Genomic DNA, 22,221 nt, shown 5'->3' with positions numbered 1-22,221 from the left:
TGGAGCCTCCCCCCGCAGCCCACAAATCTCCCTGACTCGAGAGGAGCCCAGGACAGGTGGCACTGGGCCACGGCTGCCGGCTGGCTTTATTCACGGCCCGCGTGCAGCTGAGCGTGGCCACGGCCCCGCCCCATCCTGGCGAATGTGTCCTTCTGGGTCCTCGCAGAGCCAAGACGGACGCTCCCATGGCATCTGACCCCCTCCACGGCTCTGCGTCCTCCAACCCCACTGCCTCCTTCCAGCCCCCAACCCCACCCCATGCCAAGGGCTTGTTCCCTCCACCTGGACTCTCTTCTCCCAGGTGGTCACTGGGGCTCAGCTCCCATGTGGTCTCTTCGGAGAGACTATGGCTGACTACCCCTCACAGCCCTGCTTTTCTTCCATCACAAGCTGCACGCTTTCTGAAATGACCTTGCTCAGTTCACTGTTCATTTCCTTATGGGTTGTCTTTCACCACGTAGAATGTGAGGGTGGTGATACTGTCCATCTTTTTAATGGCTGTAGTTTCTAGAACCCTGGCCTGACAAGAACACCTTACACATAGTAGGGGCACAATGCATTTATCTGAAAGGTCGAATGACAGAACAGATGAGACTAAGCGAGACCCCCTCTCGTCATCCTGGCACTGTGCCAGGTGGCAGTGAGGGGACAAGTGCAGTGGGGAAGGTGGCCTCTCCAGCGACCATTTTGGAAAGGCAGCCTGAACTCACAAACCCGTCAGAAACCACAGTGTGGCTGTCAGGCGCGGGCGCTAGGTTCCCGGGTGCAGGTGGAAGCCCCCTCCCTGGCAGCTCAGTGAAAGGTCCCTGAGTCTCTGTCCCCAGGTCTTTGTTCTTGCCAGGCAGGTACATTGGTTGCTTTCTCATCGTTGGCGTGTGACCTCAATGTCCCCTTCTCAGTGAGGTCTTCCCGGTGACTGGGCTCGGGCTGAGGCAGCTGACACACCTGGCTTTCTCAGCTCAAGCCAAGGTTGGGTCCCCTTGGGGTGTGGTGGTGGCTGTGGGGACCCACGGACACCAGGACGAGGGACACAGTCGCCATGACAGCCAACAATGGGCTGTCCACAGGGGTGTGTGCTACTGTCCTTTCCTCAAATGCAGACAAAGGCCCCTAGGCCAGGCTTGCCAGCTGCGGGGTGGTTCACCCTGGTGGCCTTGGCCTACCAGGGACCTGGTGAGGAAAGAAAGGGGCAGTGCTCCCCAATCAGGAGCCCTGCCGACCTGCGGGCATTGACCACCGTCAGCTGGCCCATGGGTGAGAGAAGATGCTCCACAGAACATTCTGGATAAATCAGGACAGAAGCTGGTAGGCTTCCTGTGAACCTGGGTGGGAGCCGATGCATTCTGCTTTCTGAGGTTGTAAAGCTGGAGAAAGACAGTTTTCTTCCAAACTTCTGCTTTTTCCACTTCACAAAATTTCTGAAATGTGTGACCAACAGTCCTTGGAGACACTAAGAGAAGCAAGACAGGGCCACAGACAGAGACATTCTGGAAACTTCCCAGAATAAGGGGAAAAGGAAGGAAGCCATGGAAACATTACCCCCCTTGGAAGCAGCTTTTCCACTGTTTAAAAGGCAGGATGGAACCAGATAGAGATCAATTTCCTTTTTATCAAAGGACAAAGAAGTTAGGCAATGCTTACACATGTGCGCTTGCATAGGACAGAAAGTGTTACATGTTATAAATCACCAACAAACATCCATCTTGACAATGTCAGCGTGTATAGGTTACATGAGTGATTCAAAATCACAGTCATGTGGGTTGGTAATACGTGAGCTACCACAGGTGCTGGTGGGGACGTCCCACTCGCCTTTCCCCTTCCTTCTTCCTCGTGTTCCTGTGTTCCCAAGTGAACGGCCAGAGGACAGCCGTCTATGAAATAGAACGCATATTTGCCCAAATGCCATCTTTCAAAGCTTTTCTATGTTCCCCCCCACGAAGGCAGTAGAAACTTCATGTGTAACCAGTGTATTTTAATTGGTGGCACGTCCTTTGCTTTTCTGTCCCTGTCCGTCTGTATGAGCCGCTGTGGCCCCGGGAACACGGACGGGCCGATGAAAGCACCGTCCTCTCCTGCACTCATGGCTGCCGTCGCTGCCCTCCTCCCAGCAGGTGTACCAGGACGTGCGGCTCCTGCACCAGCCGTCATCCTGAACACCTGTGGCTGGCAGGAGCCTGCGGGGAGCCAGGGCATTTGCGTGTCCCCTGAACCCCAGCCAACTCCGTGTGGTGCTGAGGGGAGGCCCCAGCGACCCTCGGATCCCAGGGGCCGCCCACGCAGGCTCCTGCTGCCCACCCGAGGAGGCTGAAACGCTCTCCTGGGCTGACTAGGACCCAGCCCCTGGGCATGGGCAGTGTGTCCTTTTGGGCACAATGTCCGGGATTCGGTCAGTGCCGCCCAGAAAGGGTGTTGTCAGCCAGGGTCTCCAGAAAAACAGAATGAGGAATGGGCTCACATGATTGCGAGGCTGAGGATCCCACGGTCTGTAGTGATGAGCTGGAGACCCCGGACAGCAATGGCTGCCCGGTCCCAGCCTAAGTCCAAAGGCCTCAGAAGCAGGAGGGCTGATGGCGTAAGTCCCCGTCTGAGCCTGAGTCCCAGCCCCAGCACAGGCAGGCAGAGAGAGGTCCCAACTCCGCGAGCTATCCTACCCAGGACTTCAGTGCCCTGGACGAGCCCACCGACGATGGGAAGCCATGTGCTCCGCTCAGTGTGCCACTCACACCACAGCCTCAGGGAGGAGGCCAGGCTGAAAGGCTGGGGGTGCGCGTTCCCACCTCAGCCCCAGATGGGTGCAGCAGCTGTGCCTTGGCCGCGGGACCCCCGCTGGGTTTCTTCAGCTGCCCACCTGTGTGTTAGGATTCCCAGGAGGCCGTGGTTATCTCGGGAATGGCTGTTGTGGAGACACGGGAAGAGCAGCCTCACACGTGAAGACGTGGAGACGCGGGCGCTCAGGGACTCACTGAAGGGAGGTCTCAGAAGGTCTCCGCTCAGACAATGCCAAGGGCTCACTGATCGGGTTGGGAAGTGCTGCGGGTGCTGGTCCGGCCCTGACTCGGGGATCCCTTCTTGGGAATGGGTTTGCACACATCCGTCGGCCGACGGTGGTTTTCCAGGGGTCTCGGGGTGATCCGAGGGGCGTGCTCAGCACTGCCCCACTTCTGGGTGCATGCCTTCAAGATGCGATCTGCGTGCTGGCCGAGTGGGACACAAGGGGTGCCCTCCCCGGCTCTCACCTGCGTTCCTGTCACCAGGTGCCAGGTCTCTGTCCTGATAGGACCAAAGAGACTGTGGAAGCGAGAGGACTTCTCTCCTGCACCCCCAAGGGCTTTGTGCGCAGTGGGGGGCAGCGGGGGCTCCTGGGAGCTACCTTGCTTCCTGACTTCCAGCCCCCAGGGTACCATGACAGCAGTGACTCCAGTGACGGTAGTTGTGAGCTGATGTGGGCGGGTACCACGCATGAGGGTCGTCCCAGTGTCCCTGCAGCACCTCAGTGACCACGTGCCAGCCAGCCCGGTCTCAGGGGAGGGGCCTGAGGCTCTGAGCCTCAGTGTCACCTGCCGAAGCTGCCCAGCCTCGTGACGGTCCTAGTCCATCTCTGCCTCATTCGGAATCCCTTTCCTTTAACCACGGCGCTGTATTGATGTTTTTTATTTTCTGAGTGAATTGTTGGCTTGTTTTAGGGAATTAATGCAGCATTTCTTTGACAGTGTGTGTCCGCACAGTAACCAGCAGGAGGAAAGGAAGTGACTTGTGCCCACAAGGTGTGCTGATGCAGCCTTCTGGCGATTTCGAAGGGAAGTACTGTGCACCTGCCTGCTCCTCCGCCCCCAACTCACGCGGGGCTGCAGCCAGGCGCCCTTGACCCCGCGGGCCTCAGTTTCCCCACCGGCACAGTGAGGTCAGGAAGCTGGTGAGGCAGGGAGATGGCCGCTGTGCCATGTGGTGGCACCCTGCCGGCAGCACCGTGACGTAACACACTTGCCAGAGGGCTGCCTGGGCACCGCAGGGTGAACAAGTGTGGGGGAGGGGAAGGTCCTCGCCCAGGTGCCGGCGTGCATACCCCTTACCTTTGATGCTCCTGTGTGTCCTCCCCAGGTAAGGTGACCAGGTTGTCTTCAGTCACAAAAGCACAGGATACGTCTGCAAACAGGGTTGGTTAAAGCGGGAGCTCTGCCGTCTCCTTTCCCAAAAGGAGAGCGTGTGATGTGCTCCTCAGTGGGTGAACCACCTGAGTAAGTATGGAAAAAGGGGACAAAAAGATCTAGTTGCCCAAAAGGAGATGGTTAGTTTTTTTTTGCTCTTTTTGTGTCGAGTTAAAGTTCCATCATTTATGTATTTCTGTGATGAAGCAAAAGCCCACTTTATTCCTCCAAAGTCTCCTTTCCTTGCTCTTTCTGCCGTAACAACATCCCAAACTTTTGTTGGAAATAATTGATTGAGTTTAAATTTCCTTCAAAGTTTAACAGGTAATGTTACAGTATAAATTTCCTACCAAACACTAAGTAGGGAAATATCCATTAGTGAAATTAACTACAGCTTCTAGGTAGCTAACAATGTGCGGTTTACAGTAGGGCATGGCTGATGAGCACTGCAGTGGGTGATATTTCATTATACAAATTAATGCTCACATTTTAATGGGAAAGTCACATAATGAATCTTGGCTTCAGTGACAGCAATTAGAGACACAGATTGTCCCCTTCTGGACAAGGCACTGTTTAGCAATAAGCAGCTGTGTGAAAAGTCTTCAGGTTTACAACATATATATGCTTTGGGGGAATTACTGTACAATTTATATTAATGGGCTCATGCTTCCCTGCAAAGGCACCGCCATATTCATCTCTCCTGGTATTAACTACGTGAAGAGGTGCAGGAAGACTAAATAAATACCAAGCAGAGGAGGCAAACACGGGACAACATTCGGTTACTCAGTTTAAGTGGAAACACTTTCGGAGAGTTAGCAAAACAAACAAAGAAACAACAACAACGTTAGAAACATGAGCCATTTCTTAAAGGCTTCATAAAGGGGTTCCCGAAGGAGTTGTGGGAACCCACTGCTGTGTTTGGAGAGGCGCTTCTGGGAACTTGCCCTGAATAGCCCTAAAATGACTCCCCAGAACGGGAGTGTTGCTTTGGCTTATCAAGTAGAAAGTGGGGTCTGAGTGATGAAAGCCATGACTGTAAAAATAGGTATAGAACGAATGAAACCACTTGGTCAGGTATTGCTAGAAATTTCTGATGTGGTTACTTGGAGACGTTAACCAATGCTGTTCCAAGGTTGAAGGTACATCTTATACCCTACATCAGGGGCAGCTGGTCACGGGAAGGTGGTTTCAGCCATTTCATTAGTCCATTGCAATGGTGAGCCGATGACTTTTTATTTTATGATGCCTTTTCTAGTAAAACTCTCTCTTCTAGAAAAACATTGTTTGGGTCCACGTCTTATTCCATCCAAAGGTTTTGAGAGGTTTCCCCAGAGAAGCCCACCACATCCTGTCCTGCTGCCTTCGGTGGTGGAGTGGCTCAATACGGAGCCACTCTCCCCAGAGTCATCCTCTCCCCAGACACAAGGTCCAGAGGGGTTGCCCGGCCCAGACCAGTCTGCAGAATAGGATCTCGTGGCCCTCGTAGTGTTTGAAAAGTCTGTAAGTGGTGCCAACAGTTAAAGACTGGGATTTTGCACATAAAAATTGGGTGTGTGGTTTTCCTAGAGAGTCAGTGGTCTTCGTGCCCACTGCCAGTTGGGCTTTGTGGTGGCCGCCCTGTGGGAGAGGAGTTTGGCCCCCAGCCCGCTGCTGCCCACGGGCCTGTGGACTGCCTGGTTCTGAAGGCCTGTGAGTGTGTGGCTCCCACAACACGCAGCCACAAAGACAGAGAGTCCCAAACATCACGGAGGTGACCGGAGGGCTCAGGACCCCTTGGAAAGCGCGGGGCAGCCTGAGTGACCACCCAGGAAGTTTGGACTCATTTATGGCCTAAGTGGCCAATCCGTCAACTGGACAGAGCTGCTGGCAGAGTCTGGGGTTGCCAGCCCTGGGGCTGCACAGGCAACGCCTTTCTGGGTCTTGGGCAGAGGCCACCGGGTGGCACGGGGCTAGCGACCCACAGACACACTCCTGGGCAGAAACTGGGCTTGTTAGAGCCAGCCCAGTGTCAGTTTGCAGCTTGTGTCCAGACGAGGGGTGCTGACTCACATCTGTCTGTCGGCCAAGCTGAAGAGCAGACCTGACTGCACGTCAGAGCTGCTAGCTGTGCCCACAGCCCCTCGCCACCCAGTCTCAGCCCCTGGTGAGAAGGTGGCATCCTGAGCACCTGACCTGTGCCCTTGGGGGAAAGAATGCTGATGTGTCCATGGAAATGAGGCCTGTGAGCTGCCTGGGATTCTCCAGGGGGCATGCTCACCCCACACGGTTCATCCCTGGGTTTGCTGGCCAGCCACACACCCCGGAGGGGCACGTGAGTCCTGGCGCTGCCCGGTACCCCTCACAGAGAGGTGAGCAAGGCTTCCAGGCAGAGGGCAGGAGTAGTTACTGAAATCACGAGGGATTATAAAGAAAATAACGTCAGGGTTTGGTTTGTTTGTTAAAACACAAACCCAAAGCGGGTGGGTTTATCCTGTGGGGCTTCACTCTGCAGCATTTACCTGGGGGATTGGGGTGATAGGGAACAGCGACCCAAACAAAGGCCTGTGGGACACACATGGGGAGGTGGACAGCAGAGGCCCTCGGCGGTGTGCGTGCAGGACAGAGGTGGGGGTGGGGCAGCTTGCTGGCCTCTGTGTGGGCCCTGTGCAGTCATGTTGCCCTTGGAGCCCCACTGGGGAGCCCCTAGTTCCTCGGGGCCGGGACCCTTGGAGACTCAAACGCTAGGGATGGAGTGTATCCTGCTTATTTCTCAGCTGTGGCCTGTCCTCTGCAAGCTGTGGCTGTCTGAACGTCACTAGGGTGGTGGGCCGAGTGGACATGCTCTCCTGCACATGTGTACATGTGTGCATGCATGTGTGCTGTGAGCGTGATGTACGGCAAGTGTGCGCATCTGTGCATGCCTGTGTGTGCGTGTGGTGTGTTTGATGTGTGGGGAGTGTGTGTGTGTGCAGTGTGTGTACCTGTACATGCATGTGTGGTATGTGTGTGAAGTATGGAATGTATGTGCATGTGTGTGAATGTGTAATATGTGGTGCATGTGCGCATGTGTGCATGCGTGTGCAGGTGTGACGTATGGTGTGTGAGTGCGTGGATGTGTGTCTGTGCGTGTGTGCGTGTGCAGGTGTGACGTATGGTGTGTGTGAGTGTGTGAATGCCACTTGCTTTAATAACCACGTGACATGTCTCCTCGGAAAGCCACAAGGGTGGAATCTCGTCTCTTTGCTGCTTCATTGAATTCCCCTTGGGAGGTAGGAGGTGTACGTTTATCCATCAGTTCTTTCAATCAGGAAACGTGTGTGAATGAATTCACGCTTTTCTGGTGTGTGGGTGTGTACATGTATGCACACCTGCATCTGGGTTTTAGAGCTGACATGAGGCCTCAGAGCGCATGTGCACCATCCTCTCACCACACAGGTCCCAAGATGGGACGCATGTGCCCAGGGGCCTCTGGTCCCCATTTCAGACTCCCCAAGCACCTCTTGGGGTCCAGAGGTCCAGACATCCTTCCCTGCTAAGCCCCCCAGTCTCTACCTAAAGGCCACTTTCCAGGGAGGCTCTGAGCAGTGGTTCTCCATCGAACTTCATGGAGGCCATGTGGGGCCTTTGAGAGCCCCGATGCCCCGTCTGAACCCTGTGGCAATCAGCAGAATTTCTGGCGAAAGAGCGGGGGCGGGAGGGAGTCTAAATTTTGGCACTTTTTTAAAGCTCCCTAAGCAGTTCCACTTTGGTTTCACAAAGTGTGATCTTTTCACTGTCAGCATCATAATCACTATGGATGCTGGTGAAAAATACGCACTGTGGCCCCCACCCCAGACCTAGGGATCAGGGCAAGTGCCGGCAGTCCTCTGGGGACGCTAGTGCACCGCACCCTGTGAGAACCACTGCCCCAGCGTGCATGTCAAATGCACGTCCCATGGAAATGGGCCCAGCCTCCATGCACCGTGCACCCCCACCCCACCCAGGCCTGCAGGCGAGTCCACATTCTCCCTCGTGGCTCCCGCTGATGAATGTCCATGCGTTGTCTACAAACCCTGATTTGATTAATGATTAAGATGCACTTAATCACTTCCAGGTGCGTGTCCGAGCTGCAGCCCGAGGCTCACTCAGGACCTGCAGCCCCCACCCCCAGGGTTCATTAACCCATGAGCCAGGGCACAGACCCTCGTCAGGCTCTCCTGTCACATGGCCTACACTACAACCTCAGTCTGCAGCAGACCACTGGGCTCCCGTTCAGCCCAGAGGGGCCCCGTCCACAACAGCTGTCCTACTGAGGGTGCTCTGGCCTCCAGTGTGATGGCCACGCGCAGGATTGAGTGCAAGACGTGAGAAATGGTGCTTGAAGCCGTGTGCACATTTACCTCAAGGGACAGCATCCTCCTGCAGGTCCACGCCACTGGTTAGCCAGAGCTGACCGTGAGCTTTCCACTGAGATAAGTAGATGCCAGCTGGGCCCCCTTCCCAGACCCAAAGGCCACCTCTGAGCTGTGCAGGGGGTGCCTGCAGCTGCTCTCGCATGGCCACCCTGCTGATGAGACCGGCGTACAATCTGCAGGTGACGTGGGGTCCCCTGCTCAGGACCTGGGCTGCCGGTCCTCTGGTCACTGAGTCCAGCAGCCCCAGCCCCTCGTCAAATGCCCTCCGCCTGGAGAATGGGAGGTTGGCTGAGACCAGGCCCAGGGAAGTGTGTTCAGAATTCCCCACTCACCGGTGATCTGCTCTTGCTTTTCATGCTGGCCTGTTTCACAATAGGAGAGAGGAAGGGGTGGTGACGCTGAGCTTCCTCGGAGAAGTAATTGTGCTTATTGACAGGGCACTATTGTGCGCAAGCTAACAGGGACTGTCACAGTCCCATTCCCTCCAGAGAGCTTTCCATTCCAAAGTCTGGAAAAGACCCTGGATTGCTAACACATTCTTGGAAAATACTGAAAGCCACATTTATTTAGCCTCCTCCCTTCCTCCAGCCCACACGTGGGCTCATATAAGTTGTAGGTGCTGGCGTCTTTTCTGTGGTGTGAAGAACAATAGAAGTCGGGTGTAGAATTTAAATAAATATTTAATTCAGGAAAATGGGCTTATATGTTTTAAAACACTCTTTAAAGCTATTTTTATTCTCTGGAAAGCGCTTATTACAGGTAAATTACACATTTCACTACTGGAGCGTTAGGTTTGCCGTTAGTACAAATTTAAGGCACTACAAAGACCAGTAGATAATGTTAATCTCAAATATAGAAACTAAGTATATTTTGTACCTTTTTATTACTCATTTTCTTTTAAGTTTTATTGACTACTTTTTATCTTAACTATATGTCTTTACATGGTGCAATCATAAGGCACTGTAATGGTATTAATATTTTATAGAATCGGTATTTATAGTTCTTTATTTAGAAACAATGCAGTGGGTCTGCAGATAGCTGAGCCCGTCTGGAATGGTGCCCTCCAAATAATGATAAATTACTCGTGCAGTATGCCATTTGCTAATTATATCCATGATTTACTGCAGAGCAAGACTTAAATCATTCATTTCAGTCTTGCGTAACAGTGCCATAAAATTTTTAGGTTTAAAAATGGTTTCCATGTGTATAATTTAAACAAATTTTAGAGCTATTGTACACACAAAATATCGCAACCACCCATTTGTTACATACTTTGTCTTTTTAAACTTCTACTTTTAATGATCACTGTGGTTGAAATTATTATGCTTAATTTTCATAATCATAGCTTTTAAATCTACAGCCGTTTTCACATGTTAGATAAAGAAAAAGATAGCTAATTGTGTGTAGATAGTATGTCATTCCTGAATAGTCCCAAATGGTACAAAATCATTAAAAAAGCTTAAGAGTACGAATTATTCTTCTATTAAAAAACAGTTGTTCCCTAACTAATTATTGGTTTGAGCTGCTTTGTTTCCAAGAACAAATGTTGATCCTTGTACCCTTGCTCAGCACACCACAGTGACATAAACACACTTTTCTCTCCTCTCTTGAAACCTTGCAGGTGAGAAGCCCTACAAGTGTCCCCACTGTGATTACGCCGGCACCCAGTCTGCGTCCTTAAAGTACCACCTGGAGCGGCATCACCGAGAGCGACAGAATGGAGCCGGGCCCCTGGCCGGACAGCCCCCAAGCCAAGACCCCAGGGACGAGTTGCCCAGCAAAGCTGCTTTGTTTATCAGGCCAGACATCTTGAGGGGCACTTTTAAGGGTCTCTCCGGAATCGACTTCCGCGCTGGCCCTGCCTCTCAGCAGTGGACGTCAGGGGTGCTCTCGTCCGGTGACCACCCTGGGCAGGCCGCCGGTGTGTCTTCCGAGGCCCCTTCAGACACGCTGAAAGGCTCCGACCTTCCTTCCAAAAGCACCCACTTCTCTGAAATTGGAAGAGCCTATCAAAGTATCGCGAGCAACGGTGTGACTTTCCAAGGGTCCTTGCAAGCCTTCATGGACAGCTTTGTCCTCGGCTCCTTGAAGAAGGAGAAGGACAAGAAGGACAAAGTGCTGGCTGAGCCTGCCTCCACGAAGGTCCACGGGGCGGACAGTGGTGAGGACAAGGGCAGCGGGAAGGCGGCCCTGCGGCGGTCGGAGAAGTCCCAGTACGAGCCCCTGGATCTGTCCGTGCGACCCGAGGCCGCCTCCCTCCCGGGCTCCCAGGTGACGGTGCAGGACAGCGTCGCGTGGCACGGCTGCCTGTTTTGTGCTTTCACGACGTCGTCTATGGAGCTGATGGCCCTTCATCTCCAGGCCAACCACCTGGGCAAAGCCAAACGCAAGGACAGTGCTCTGGGGGTGGCCGTCACCTGCCGAGAGCAAGCCCGGGAGGTGGGCAAAGCGGCCGTGCTGCCCTCGGTGCCGTCCAGCAAGGAGACGGCCCTCGCCAACTTGATCGGGCCTCTGGACTCTGCTTCCGAGAAGATGGCCCAAGCACAGGTCAAAGAGACGCTGGGGGAGCAGAAGAGTGGCCCGTGGCCCGGCCACGTGGACCCCATTTGTAACTTCCCGACACACTTCTACAAGCAGTTTGGAGTCTACCCAGGCACCGTGGGCTCGGGGGCCTCCAGTTCCGGCCCCAACAAGGGGTCTGATGGGAAGGCCCACCCGGAGGATGATGTGCCCATCCTGATCCCCGACGCCGCACAGCAGGACACTCCTGATGACCTCTCCGACATCGCCTCCTCTGAGGACATGGGCTCCACCATGGGAGAGAACAACGACGAAGAGGAGATCGAAACGGAGCCGGACATGGTGAGCAAGCCGCAGGCTGCCCTCAGCAAGGACGGCAGCAGTGACGGTGGGGAAGGCCTGCTGCCCGCGGGCGCCCCCCAGCCCGTCCAGGGACTGGTGGCACCTTTCCCTCAGGCATCCGAGAAGCAGTGGCACAGCCCGGGCCTCCTTGCAGCGCAGGACCCCTCGGCCGGCCTGGAGAAGCCGGTGAACATGCTGTCGGTCCTCAGGGCCTACGGTTCTGACGGCTTAGCCGCCTTTAACGGACTTGCAGGTGGGACAGCCAATGCTGGATGTGTGAAGAGGCCAGACTTGTGTGGTGAGTTCTAGAACCCTCTTCCTTTAGTGCATTTCCCAAACACGAGTGCTGAGTGTGCATTTCTAAAAGCGGGTTAGACTTCCCCAGGAGCAGATTTTGAACTAAACATAAAAGGGCCCCAACAATGCAGCCTAGACAATCGTGTGGGTCGGTTTCGCTGGACGTTGCAGAGCTTGTGCTTGGGGTCCCGTCTGCATTGTGATGAGCTGACACCCCTGACCGGAAGGCGTGGGAGGCGGCAGTGCCGTCTCACAGTGTGAACGACTCCTGGTTTTAATCTATGTCTTGAACGGGGGAAAATAGTTAAAAACAAAAGGTGACAGAGACATGGTAACTTGCAAACTTTTCAGTATTTTCAGCTTATGCATAAGAGGCCTGATACCCGCTTACTGCTTTGCTGAGCCAATCTGCTTTCTTAAACCGTACACTGACTTAGAGGATAATTCACCCTGACCACACATAGAAATAAAGTGACAGCCTCTCCAAATAGGGAGATGGTGTGGGGTGTTTCTGACTCGCCTGTAGACAGACCAGATGTCAGTGACCGTGGCTCTGGCTTTCTGTGATAGCCTTGTGTCCATCCGTCTCTTCACCTGTCTGTCTGCTGCTCTGATGAGATGTGTGCGTGGTGCCATCCCGGTTGGGGAGTGGTGTGCTGTGTGTCTCAGATCCAGGCCTGCCTCCTCTCATGGGCAAACTGCTACTTCTCTACCTCGTTAAAGAATGCGGTTACCCCCTGCCCCCCAGTAATTCCCTATCTCAAGACATTATAATACATTTGAAGCCTAGAGTTGGATCGAATGAATGTCAGGGGGCATCACAGGCCTTGCCTTGGCACTCAGTTACTCTGACCGGAAAGCATCCTTGCCCCGAGAAGCTCAGTACCGTTCCCAGCCCCAAACACCCTCACTGAAGAAAAGCGACCACGGGTGTAGCCACGGTCACGACAGTGCCCTGACCCCCTGTGACCTGTGGATCGATTCCTGGGACTTCACTTCACTTGAGGGGGGCAGGGAGTGTTTTCAACCTCTGAATCCTGATGTCCTTTTAGCACCCAGGACGGTCAGGAAGCTGGACTTGTTTCATAATTTAAATTGATGTATTTCTTTCCTTCTCTTCTTCCTTAATTCACTAAGAACTAGATCAAGCAGTCAGAAATATTTTTTGAATTGTCAAAAATCACTAAATGGATTTCTGGCAGCTCTAAACAATATTGACAGTTCCTTATGCGGAGTGATTCACAAAGCCCCGCTAACTGGTCCCCCAGTCCCCCAGCTCTATTTTTAGCCCATACAGTCCATTACTTTCGAAGCTGTTAGAAACAATATTTAAAGGAAAAAAGGGTTTCATGGCAGTCCATATTTTTTTTCCCTTTTCTTCTAGGGGAGTGACGGTTAAGTCTTTTTTTTTTTTATTGTTGTTTTATGTTTGTGATTGGGTGGTTTCTTTTTTATTGTTCTTTGCAAGTTTTTTTCCTTTTTTTTTTAAGTCTATTTTCAGTTCTTTCAAATACATAAGTAGGACCCACGTTCCTGCCGGGGACCCCTGCATCAGCAAGGGTGAAAAGTCGGCATGTGTATAAGTTCTTCTTATTGAGAGGAGCTCTTATTACCCCGACGCGTTTTCCTGTTGTCCCCTGTCTTCCCATTATCAGTGCTGAAGGAGGGCTGCCCGCCTCTGAGGAGATTCACGCAATGGTGTCCTTTGTCGCCCAGTGAGTGTTGGGGACCAGCACACAGGACCCTGCTTTGTCTGTGCGCCTCTTCTCTGGGAGCTGCAGCTCGTAGGCACTAATCACCCCTCCCCAAATGGTAGCTCACTCCCCGACCTCCCACCCACACCCACATTTCCTGGGTATATGCAAAAAGCTTTGCTTAGTCAACCTTTTAGCCACTGGGTGAGACACCCTGGGAGTGGTAGTGACCCCTCTCCAAAAAGGGCATGAAGACCCTCAGGCCAGCCAGGCAGAAAGCATCCTGCTGGCTCCCCAGCTGAGGGTCTGGGTCACACTGCTGGATCTTATACTCGGTGAGCTGCCAGCGGTGACTGTGGCCGGAAATGGCCTGTGTTTAGTGACTGCAAGTTCCTGTTCATTTGCCTGTGTCTTCACACCCTCTTGCTTCAGCTGCAAAGCCAGCAGGAAGGGCCTTCTTGGGCTGTGTGTTTGCTTGGGGTGGGGTGCAGGCACTGTTTTCTTGCTCCAAGATGGGCCTGACCCTGACCAGCTCCCACTCCCCCAATCAATACCCTCATCCTATTTTCCTAGTGGCCGCTGTGGCGCCCTAGGACCCAGGAGGGCCAGGCACAGTCGTCCTCCCTAGGATGCTATTTGGAAGTCTTCAATCCAGTGGGCTGCCAACTGGGCATTTGGGGGCATTTTTCAGTTTCTTTGTAGAATTTCAAGAAGCACAAGTGATAGTTGAAAACTTGAACGCCCCATTGGCTGACCTTGCAGGGGAGAATCTATGGCCAGCAGGAGCTGCTGCTCCTAGTATTTGTTCCGCCTGCTCCGCTCCACTCAGAGCCATTGTGGCCAGCCAGCTCGAGGCCTGCTCTGCTCTCAGCGCTGGCCTTTGCCAAACCAAAGAATTAGTCCAGGGTTTCTCATCCCAAGAAAGTGTGGGGTCTGATTTCGTTGTAAACCCTGTCTCCACTCTGACGGCCCGACACAGGCTGGTAGGAGATGCTAGTGTCCGGCTGTGTCTGTTCTCGTGCAGTGTAAACGTGTGTGAAGAAGCACCGGTACAAGGCTCCTTCCAATCGTGTAGACACCCCGCAGAGCTCAGCAGCCCCTCTGACACATGCTGGTGACAGGAAAGACGGCTTCGCACCCTCCGTCCGTGGGTGACACGCATGCAGTCGGCTCTACTCGCGGCTCTTCCCTAATTCTGCCTGGCTGCTTCCTGACCTGTAGCTCTGGCCTCCATTCCTAGGTGTCACGGACACACCTGGGCAGTGTGTGCTGCTCACTCCCAGCTGGTGCACTAACCCTGGTGCACACGAGAGAGACAACCAAGAGACAGGCAGCCAGTCACTGGGGCAGGAGTGGGCAGAGCGTGTGCCACGCTGAGAGCCGGAGCATGGGTTTTCAAAAGGGCCTTCCGCAGAGAGCAGGGCGTTAGCCTGTCAGGTGCTTCCCAATGGCCTTGGGGGAGCTTGTGCCTCAGGGACGAAGCTGGAGTGGGTCAGGTCCCACTAAGGTGTGACCTCATCGTGTGAAATCCTGCTCCAGTCAGAGCTCTCATTTCTTGAGGTGACTCCAGGCGTAGCCCACGTCTTAGTTTTGTTGAGGTACATGACGTACAAGGCCACTCTTGTGCCATCGGCAAATGTGGATGTGTCCTCAGTTTTGTTGGAAGGTGTTTGACCTTGGTTTTGTAATGGGGCATGAATGTAGAGGGAGCCAAAAAAATGTTTGGACATTTTAAGAAAGGAAAAAACTATCAAAATTGTAATACTCAATGTGTACCGATAAGAAAAGATGAATACAAGTCACGTTTGCCTTCTGCAATGACAAGAGGTGCGCAAAGTGGTTCCCATCAGCGTCCAGACACTTCTGATGACGGTGAACTACTGCTTGCACATCGATAACATCTCTTAAAATGCGTACACATTTTTTGACACCCCCGGTATTTCGTTAGGGGGCAAGGGCAGACCAGAGCAGTGTTTATCTCCACTGACAAGACAGGGCAGACGACCCCTTGTCCAGTCTGAGAAACCCAGTGAACCGTCGGGTCAGCTGGCAGCTTGGAGATCCCAGAGAGCAGCAGAGGCCCGGGCTTCAGACAGGGGGGGCCACACAGCACAGGGGGCTGGCCACACACAGGGGCACACAGCTTGTTCCCCCAGAGGCTGTGGCTTTGGACAGTAACCAGATCACCCTTGCTCCCTGCCTCAGACTGAAGGCAGATGGCTGGGACCAGCATGTGCTGCATGTCACAGGCAGAGTCTGCTCTGTGCCCTTTGGTGAGCCCGGGGGAAGGCTGATGGTGGGAGTTAAAGGCAGACTAAGGGAAACGCCGTGAGAAGAGCATGCCTCCCTTGCCCCGCCTTTGACCTCTGCTCAGGAGCCACGGTTCTGGGAAGCCAGGCTGAGCCAGGAGCGTCTGAGCCCGTCTGTCCTGGGCACGAGGGCCTGGTACAGTGCCTCTCAGACGAGTGACCCGCCAGGCCTCTGAAGAAGCGAGCGAGAAGGCAGGGCCAGTCACAGCAGTAGCCCCAGTGTTCCCAATGTGTTATTCTCAGGTTATTGGGAAGCTGGCCTCCCAGCCCCGAGTTTCAGGCATTGCTCATAGCACTGAGGGAGTTGGGACTCCCCTTTCCAAAAAAGAGGAAAAAGACAGGGTCCATTCACCCTCTTTCCTACTGGGTTCTAAAATGTATAATGAAATGAACCCGGACAACCAAGCTGAACTTTCTTCAACGTGACTTCTGTCCCCCGAAGCCTCGTTATGTCCAGCATAGGCACTCTGAAAAGATTCACCGTTTTCCCAGCCGTGCAGTCTAAAGCAGGGGTTGGCAGCTATTTCCTGAGAAGGCCAGACAGTAAACCCCTGAGGCTCGCAGGCCCTAAGGTCTCTGCTGCAACCCCCAGCTGTGCGAGGCCACCAGTGCAGCCACAAGCACGGAGGAGACGAACAGGCCCGGCTGTGTCCCAGTAAAGTGCTTATGAAAACAGGCGTGGGGCTCGAGTCGGCCGTGGGTTAACGGGCTCCTCCTCTGGTGTCGAGACGGATGCACTGCTGTGTCTGTCCCTTGAGAACATGCAGAAAAACCTGTGCGCCCTAACCCACTGGCCAGTGACACGAGTCAGTGAGGACCCTGGTCAGCAGCTGCAGGGCTCCGTCCACCTCCATTGAATGCAAAGTCAGAGGTGTGACAGACACCCCACACCGAGAGGACTTGTGCTGCCAGATGGCCTGGGCGCCCGTTTCTGGGCCCCATCTCTGCCTGTGCATTACAGACTTCCAGGACAGACCCTCCCGTGACTCTCGGTGCTTCCAGAACCGCCGCCCTCTGGCCAAGGTGGGCAGAGGACAAAGAGGCTCGGAGGCCAGCTGGCTCTGGAAGACTGTTTCCTCACTGAAGGGCAGAGCGTGAGGATGGAAAGGGGCTGTGGGTGCTGAGCTTGGCGTGGCGGCTCTCAGCTGAGGTGGCGTTTACAGCAGAGGTGAACGTCCACATGATGGCGCAGGGAGCAGTGATGCCCGAGTCCAGACGTCTCTCGGTCGCAGCATCCCTTCAGCAGTGGGAAGCACAAGTCTTACTTTCCATCAAGGTCCCTGTCACCTGTTTCCTCATGTCTGCCATGCCGAGGCATTGGCACGCGGGAATGTCAGCCTAGAAGGTGATTCTGGCGATGCTGTGAGGACATCCCTTCACGGTGGGCACAGCACCTCGGCTTCTGCCCACGTCTGCTCCTAATGGAAGGCCAGAGCCTCAGGGTGTGAGGCATGTGTCACCTCCACACTCAGTCACACATACACATCATATACACACACCGCACACTCAGTCTGCCCAACAGTGGCCGAGGTCTGCAATCTATCGGGGTGTCCCAGGAGCCATGGCCAGGGTATGAAAGCACGGTGACAACTGCTGTGTGTCCATGGGACGCCTGCGCAGATTCTGAGTGCTCATGTGCAGCCCTGAGAAAGGAGGTTACGTTCGGAAAATGGTGCAGTAAGAGAAACAGCACCTGAGTCTGCCAGGCGTGGGGCCCAGGGTCTCGGCTGCAGGTTTGTCCCTGGAGCCGCCATGCTTCATTTGCCGCCCCAGGCAGTGGTCCCGCCTCCCCGGCAGAGCAGACGCGCTCACTGGCCGCTTAGCACTTGCTCTCTCTGCTCCATTCATCGTTCGCACGTTGGCCATTGGCTCCCACGGTCCAGCCTGCTCCCGGCAGCAGTGTGTGCCCAGCGCCTGATGGCAGATCCCAGGAGGGAAGACCGTTTGGCTCGTCCTGGAAGTTGGGGCAAATCCCCCCCACTCCATCTCGTGCGCTGCGCCTGCTGGCTGAGTCTGGTGGGTAATGAGTAGGTGCTGTCCCCCGGGGCTCCTACAGAAGCGGGCTCTCCGCTGTCTCCTCCGAAGCCTCGATCCCTGCAGTGTTGGCAGAGGGGTGGCCTCTTTGAAGGGCAGCCTTCTCCAAACTCTTTCGCGTTCTTCTCTTCCTCTCCTTCCCTCTTTCTAAATTAAATGGGAATGCCGCTGGCGTGATGTCGTCTGCACTGCAGGATGGGAGTACTGTTGTGTGAGTAGCACTGTGTTTGCCAGATGATCCAGTCCCCATTTCAGAACAAACAAATGGACGGTGTCTGTAAGTCGGCAAACACTGGTGACATTTAGCCTTGTTTATGTTCCTTTCCTTTTGCTGCATATTTTTGGCTCCAAAAGCTACTGTCTGAATCAACAGTGCCTCTGAAGCAGGAGAAAAGGCTGGTAGCTTTCGTTGTGGTCTCGTGTCCTTATTATCTCTGGCTTGTGTGACACCGATGGCCCAGGCCCAGGCCCAGGGTGGGTGAGAAGAGCAAGAGCTCAACACACACACATACGCTGACACACTCACGTACCACACTCACAGTCACACACAGTCACACATGCACACACATCATATACACACGCCGCACACTCATGCTTTTCCTCCCCAGTGAGGACTGAAGGTCAGAAGGGAAGAGGAGAATGTGAGAGAATAGAGTGTTGTCAGAATGGACACCCACGTCCCCGGGGACATGCCAGCTCTCCAGCCGGCGCCAGCACCCCACGCAGACAGGCGCAGGTCAGCCCCACGGCCGTTGGGGGCCGGGTGCAGGTGCCCTGGGCTGAGCACACTTGCGGATGCCGTGGGAAAGGCACGGCTGGACTGGCAGCCCTCCCGATACACGCCACTTCTTAGCTGCAGAAGGAATCGGGTTCTTCCTTTTTGATATTCAGATGTTGTGTGCAAGCCCGGGCTTCAGATGAGTGGTAATTATCTCCTATTACTTACGCCGATCGGCGGTACCTTTACGCCTAATTGCCAGCCTGCTCTCATCACGTCGACTGTTCTTGCTTGAGCCAGGGACGGAGGGACCCCATTTTATAAATATCGCTTTATTGTCATTATCCCATTAAACAATTAGGGAATGTGGCCCTGCCCTTGCTTTCAGATGCCTATAGCTGACACGCTTTCCGGATTGTTTAATGAGTCTGCACGTTTCCTTGCAGGTAAGTGACACCCCCTGTCCTAGTCGCTCTAGCTGGACTCGCCCTTGTGTGCCCGCGCTCCGTGGCGGCCCTCTGCAGCTTGTTAAGCGCGTCAAGGCAAGACAAGAATGTATACACATATGTGTGTTGAATAAATAATGACTGTTGGCACAGGTATGTGTATACGCCTGGCACACCAGCCGACAGTGTGTGTGGCAGAGAATCAGGGAGGCTAAAAATACTGCCCCATATGTTCCACTGTTACTGACGGACTGCGAAGGCTTAGTGGCTGCCGCGGGAGAGAAGATGCCCTCAAAGTTGGGGACCCCCGTGATATACGCTGGTGGATTGGAGGTCCCTCACCTGTGGGAAGCCTGACCGGGGGCCTGCGATGCCAGCTCAGCACGGCTCCTAGAGGTGGCCCTGCGATGGTGTGGTCGGCATTACCGCTCGGGTCGCGTTGTCCTGTTCTTTGTAACACTTTAGAAGAATACAGAAAAGTACAGTCTTTACCTTTCTCCATAGTATTTAAGCAGTAATATCGCTAGTTTAATATTGTGTCAGATCGTCACCTTCACCAGGAACACATGACAGTCACCTTCACGCCCACAGCTTAGAAACGGTGATTGAAGCGAGATGTGTCGCCTTGTGCGGGCCGCCCTGTGTTGTGGAACAGAGTGTTGTGGAAGTAACTAGAAGATACATTAAGCTGTTCCTGGTAACAAGGCATGTAAGTTGTAACAATTGTAGCTTCCTGAATACGTGTCAAACTATATCCTTACGTGTGCTGTATGCCGAGTTACAAGTTAGGTCGTTTCTGAATGGAATGTAAAACAGTACTAAAAATGCTTCGATAACATCTTCATATTGCTAATAAAAAGCTGTGAAACTCCAGAGCATTTTGCGTCATGATGTTAATTCATTCCCCTCGCCCCTTGCCCTTCTCTCTGTTGGAAGCCGCGAGGGGACATGGGGGTGTTAGTTGTGCTGTTCCCAGGTTGATGTGTTGCCTCTTCCACCCATCTGTGGGGCCCCACGAGTAACGACTCCCAAACACGCAAACGTACAGGGGCCTCCCGATTTGCGTGGGTGGGACCAGATGGCAGGTGCGTCTCCACACGAGTGACTGAGGCACTCATCTAGACACCAGCCACCCATGGGCCCCGTGAGTAGGGGAAACTGAGGCACGGAGCATGCTGGCTGCCCCAGGGGTGTCGGTGCGGTGCCAGGGAGAGTTCACCTACGTCCTCTTCTGGGTGCTCACCTCCTGGTGGCTCCTGGGGACCTGCATCACGTCCGCAGGCATATGGCATCTCCGTGAGCTGTGTGTTCCCTCGGCTGAGGCCTGAAGCCCTGTGTGGTTTGAGAAGCACATGTGCAGCCCCCAAGGAGGGGCTCACACCAGCCCCTCCATTTAGGCAAGGGGCACCCTCAAGACCCCTCTGGACCAATGCCTCGAGCCTGGGACGCGGCAAGAAGAGCGGGCTCTGCTGAAGGCTGCTGGAGGCTTCACACCTCTGCTCAGGGTGGCACGAGTTGCCCCAGACACTGACCACCTCTTATGGTCGGTCTGCACACTCGGGAACCCTGCTGACACCATGCACTGGCCTTGCCAGTCCAGCAGGGGTGGGCCCAGGGGTCCAGGGCAGCGTGAGTGGCCGGCCTTGGGAAGGGAGGGGTGCACTGAGGGACAGGGAAAGCTCCCTGGGACAGCTGACCCACATCTGCTGTTCTGTCCTCGCTGCAGGGGGCCCAGCCCCCCAACACTCTATGCAGTTCCACTGCCAAAGCAGGAGCTCTTCCTGATTCGCTCCCCAGTGGGAACTTCTGGGGCTTAGAGGAACCTTGGTGCATTCTTGTCCGTGAGCCGAGGCCCTGCCTCCTCCCTCCTCTCATTTCAGGGCCTCTGGGTGCCCCCCCACAGCACCCCCACCCGTTTCCCACTGCCCCCCTCACTCGCTCTCACAGTCAGGCATTCTCGGCAATATCCTGTGTGCAGCAGAGCGAGCGGGCTGGGTGGCTTCAGGCCTCTGGGACCAGCCAGCTTCATTTCACAGCTCTGTGTGGGGGTGGGCAGTTCTGTTTCCTGCCCCCCCCCCCCCCCGTGTGGGATTACAGCAAGCCTCACCGGCTGAACTCAACTTGGGATAACCAGCATCACCTACTGGATTGGATCTGCCTTTGGCCCTGTAGCCCAGACCTGCCCTTCCCGAGCGGCGATGACCCACTGGTCCCAGGAGGACAAGAGGCGCCCTTGTAGGTGAGGGTGGAGTTTCAAGAAGGTGACTGTGGCGAAGGTGGCCCTGGCCGAGGAAGGGAGAGGTGGTCTGGTCTTCACGGCGGGCGACACAGAGCCTGCATGCAAACCCTCTTCTTCATTACATGGGAGGGAAATAGGTTTGCATTGGTAACATTTAGATGCTCTGAAGTACCTGAAAGAATCCCACTTGGGGCATGGTTGTGGCTTGTGTATCGTCACTTTTTCTCAGTCATCATGGTGATTAAATTACACTGCTTCCTATGCGCGGCCCACTGGCGGGATCGGCCCTGCGCGGGCGTGTTCTGCCTCCTGAGGACGCTGTGTGCATTTTTAAGGTGAAAGTTGAGGAACTCGGCACAGTTTCTTCATTAGCAGAAATGCCGACCCATTTGTGCAGCCAGACACTGGCTGGCTCTGAGGGCTTTGCTGTGCTGTGCGTGGACTTGTCCAGACACACCCTTCTGATAGCAGCCCGTGCTCCCAAGGTTAGGGCTTCTTTTTGAACTTCGGTTGTTGTCAAATTAATATAATGTGCTCTCAATTATCCACATAAAAGGAGAAAGGCAACCAAGCGGGGAAAGCAAATTTGCTATTAATTTACCAAATTATTGCTCTTTTTACGTGATGGACAAGTTGCTTTTCTCTTTTGACTCCAGTGTTTTGCGTGTCCTGGGGGAGGCATGGGCAGACCACAAGGACAGGCCCCCACTGAGGTGCTGCCCGCACCGGGGGGCAGGGCTGGCGGCGGGTGTCTTTCTGGGACGCACAGGGCCTCCCGGGTAACTAGGGGCTCAGGCAGAGTCCGGGTGAGAGCCTGTTAATCTTCTCAGTTTTCTCAGGCCTCGTTGCCGGCCTTTGGGTCTCCCCAAAGCAGACCCTGCAATAAGGACATGGGTGCATGCGTGAGTGAGGGAGTAGGAGAAGGGAGAAGGCTGGCATGGGTGTGTAATGAGAGGGGAGCTACGGCTCCAGGAGTGGGCTCCGTGTCTCCGGACCCTCGAGGGTGCTGTGTAGAGCTCACCTCAGAGTTACCCCGAAAGCTGCAGCAGCTGAGGCATTTATCCACCAGCTCTGCAGCTCTCATCAAGTGAGGGGCCTCCAGCC

General features: G+C 54.4%; 1 protein-coding gene across 4 annotated transcripts in view; it reads left to right on the top strand.

The window, feature by feature from the left end:
• Positions 1-22,221, top strand: part of ZNF536 (zinc finger protein 536) — a 395,518-nt gene that overhangs the window by 256,540 nt on the left and 116,757 nt on the right. For 3 of the 4 annotated variants that reach the window (XM_081032919.1, XM_081032920.1, XM_081032921.1), the window contains exon 5: positions 10,140-11,678. In XM_081032919.1, the coding sequence (XP_080889045.1) occupies positions 10,140-11,678 (1,539 nt within the window). Of the gene's footprint in view, positions 1-10,139; positions 11,679-18,878; positions 19,753-22,221 lie in introns of those variants that run through there. The other variant, XM_081032922.1, reaches the window with a different exon arrangement.

This window comes from Rhinolophus hipposideros (genome assembly GCF_964194185.1).
Source record: "Rhinolophus hipposideros genome assembly, chromosome: 21".
NCBI lineage: Eukaryota > Metazoa > Chordata > Mammalia > Chiroptera > Rhinolophidae > Rhinolophus > Rhinolophus hipposideros.
This window is presented reverse-complemented; position numbering and strand designations above follow the sequence as displayed.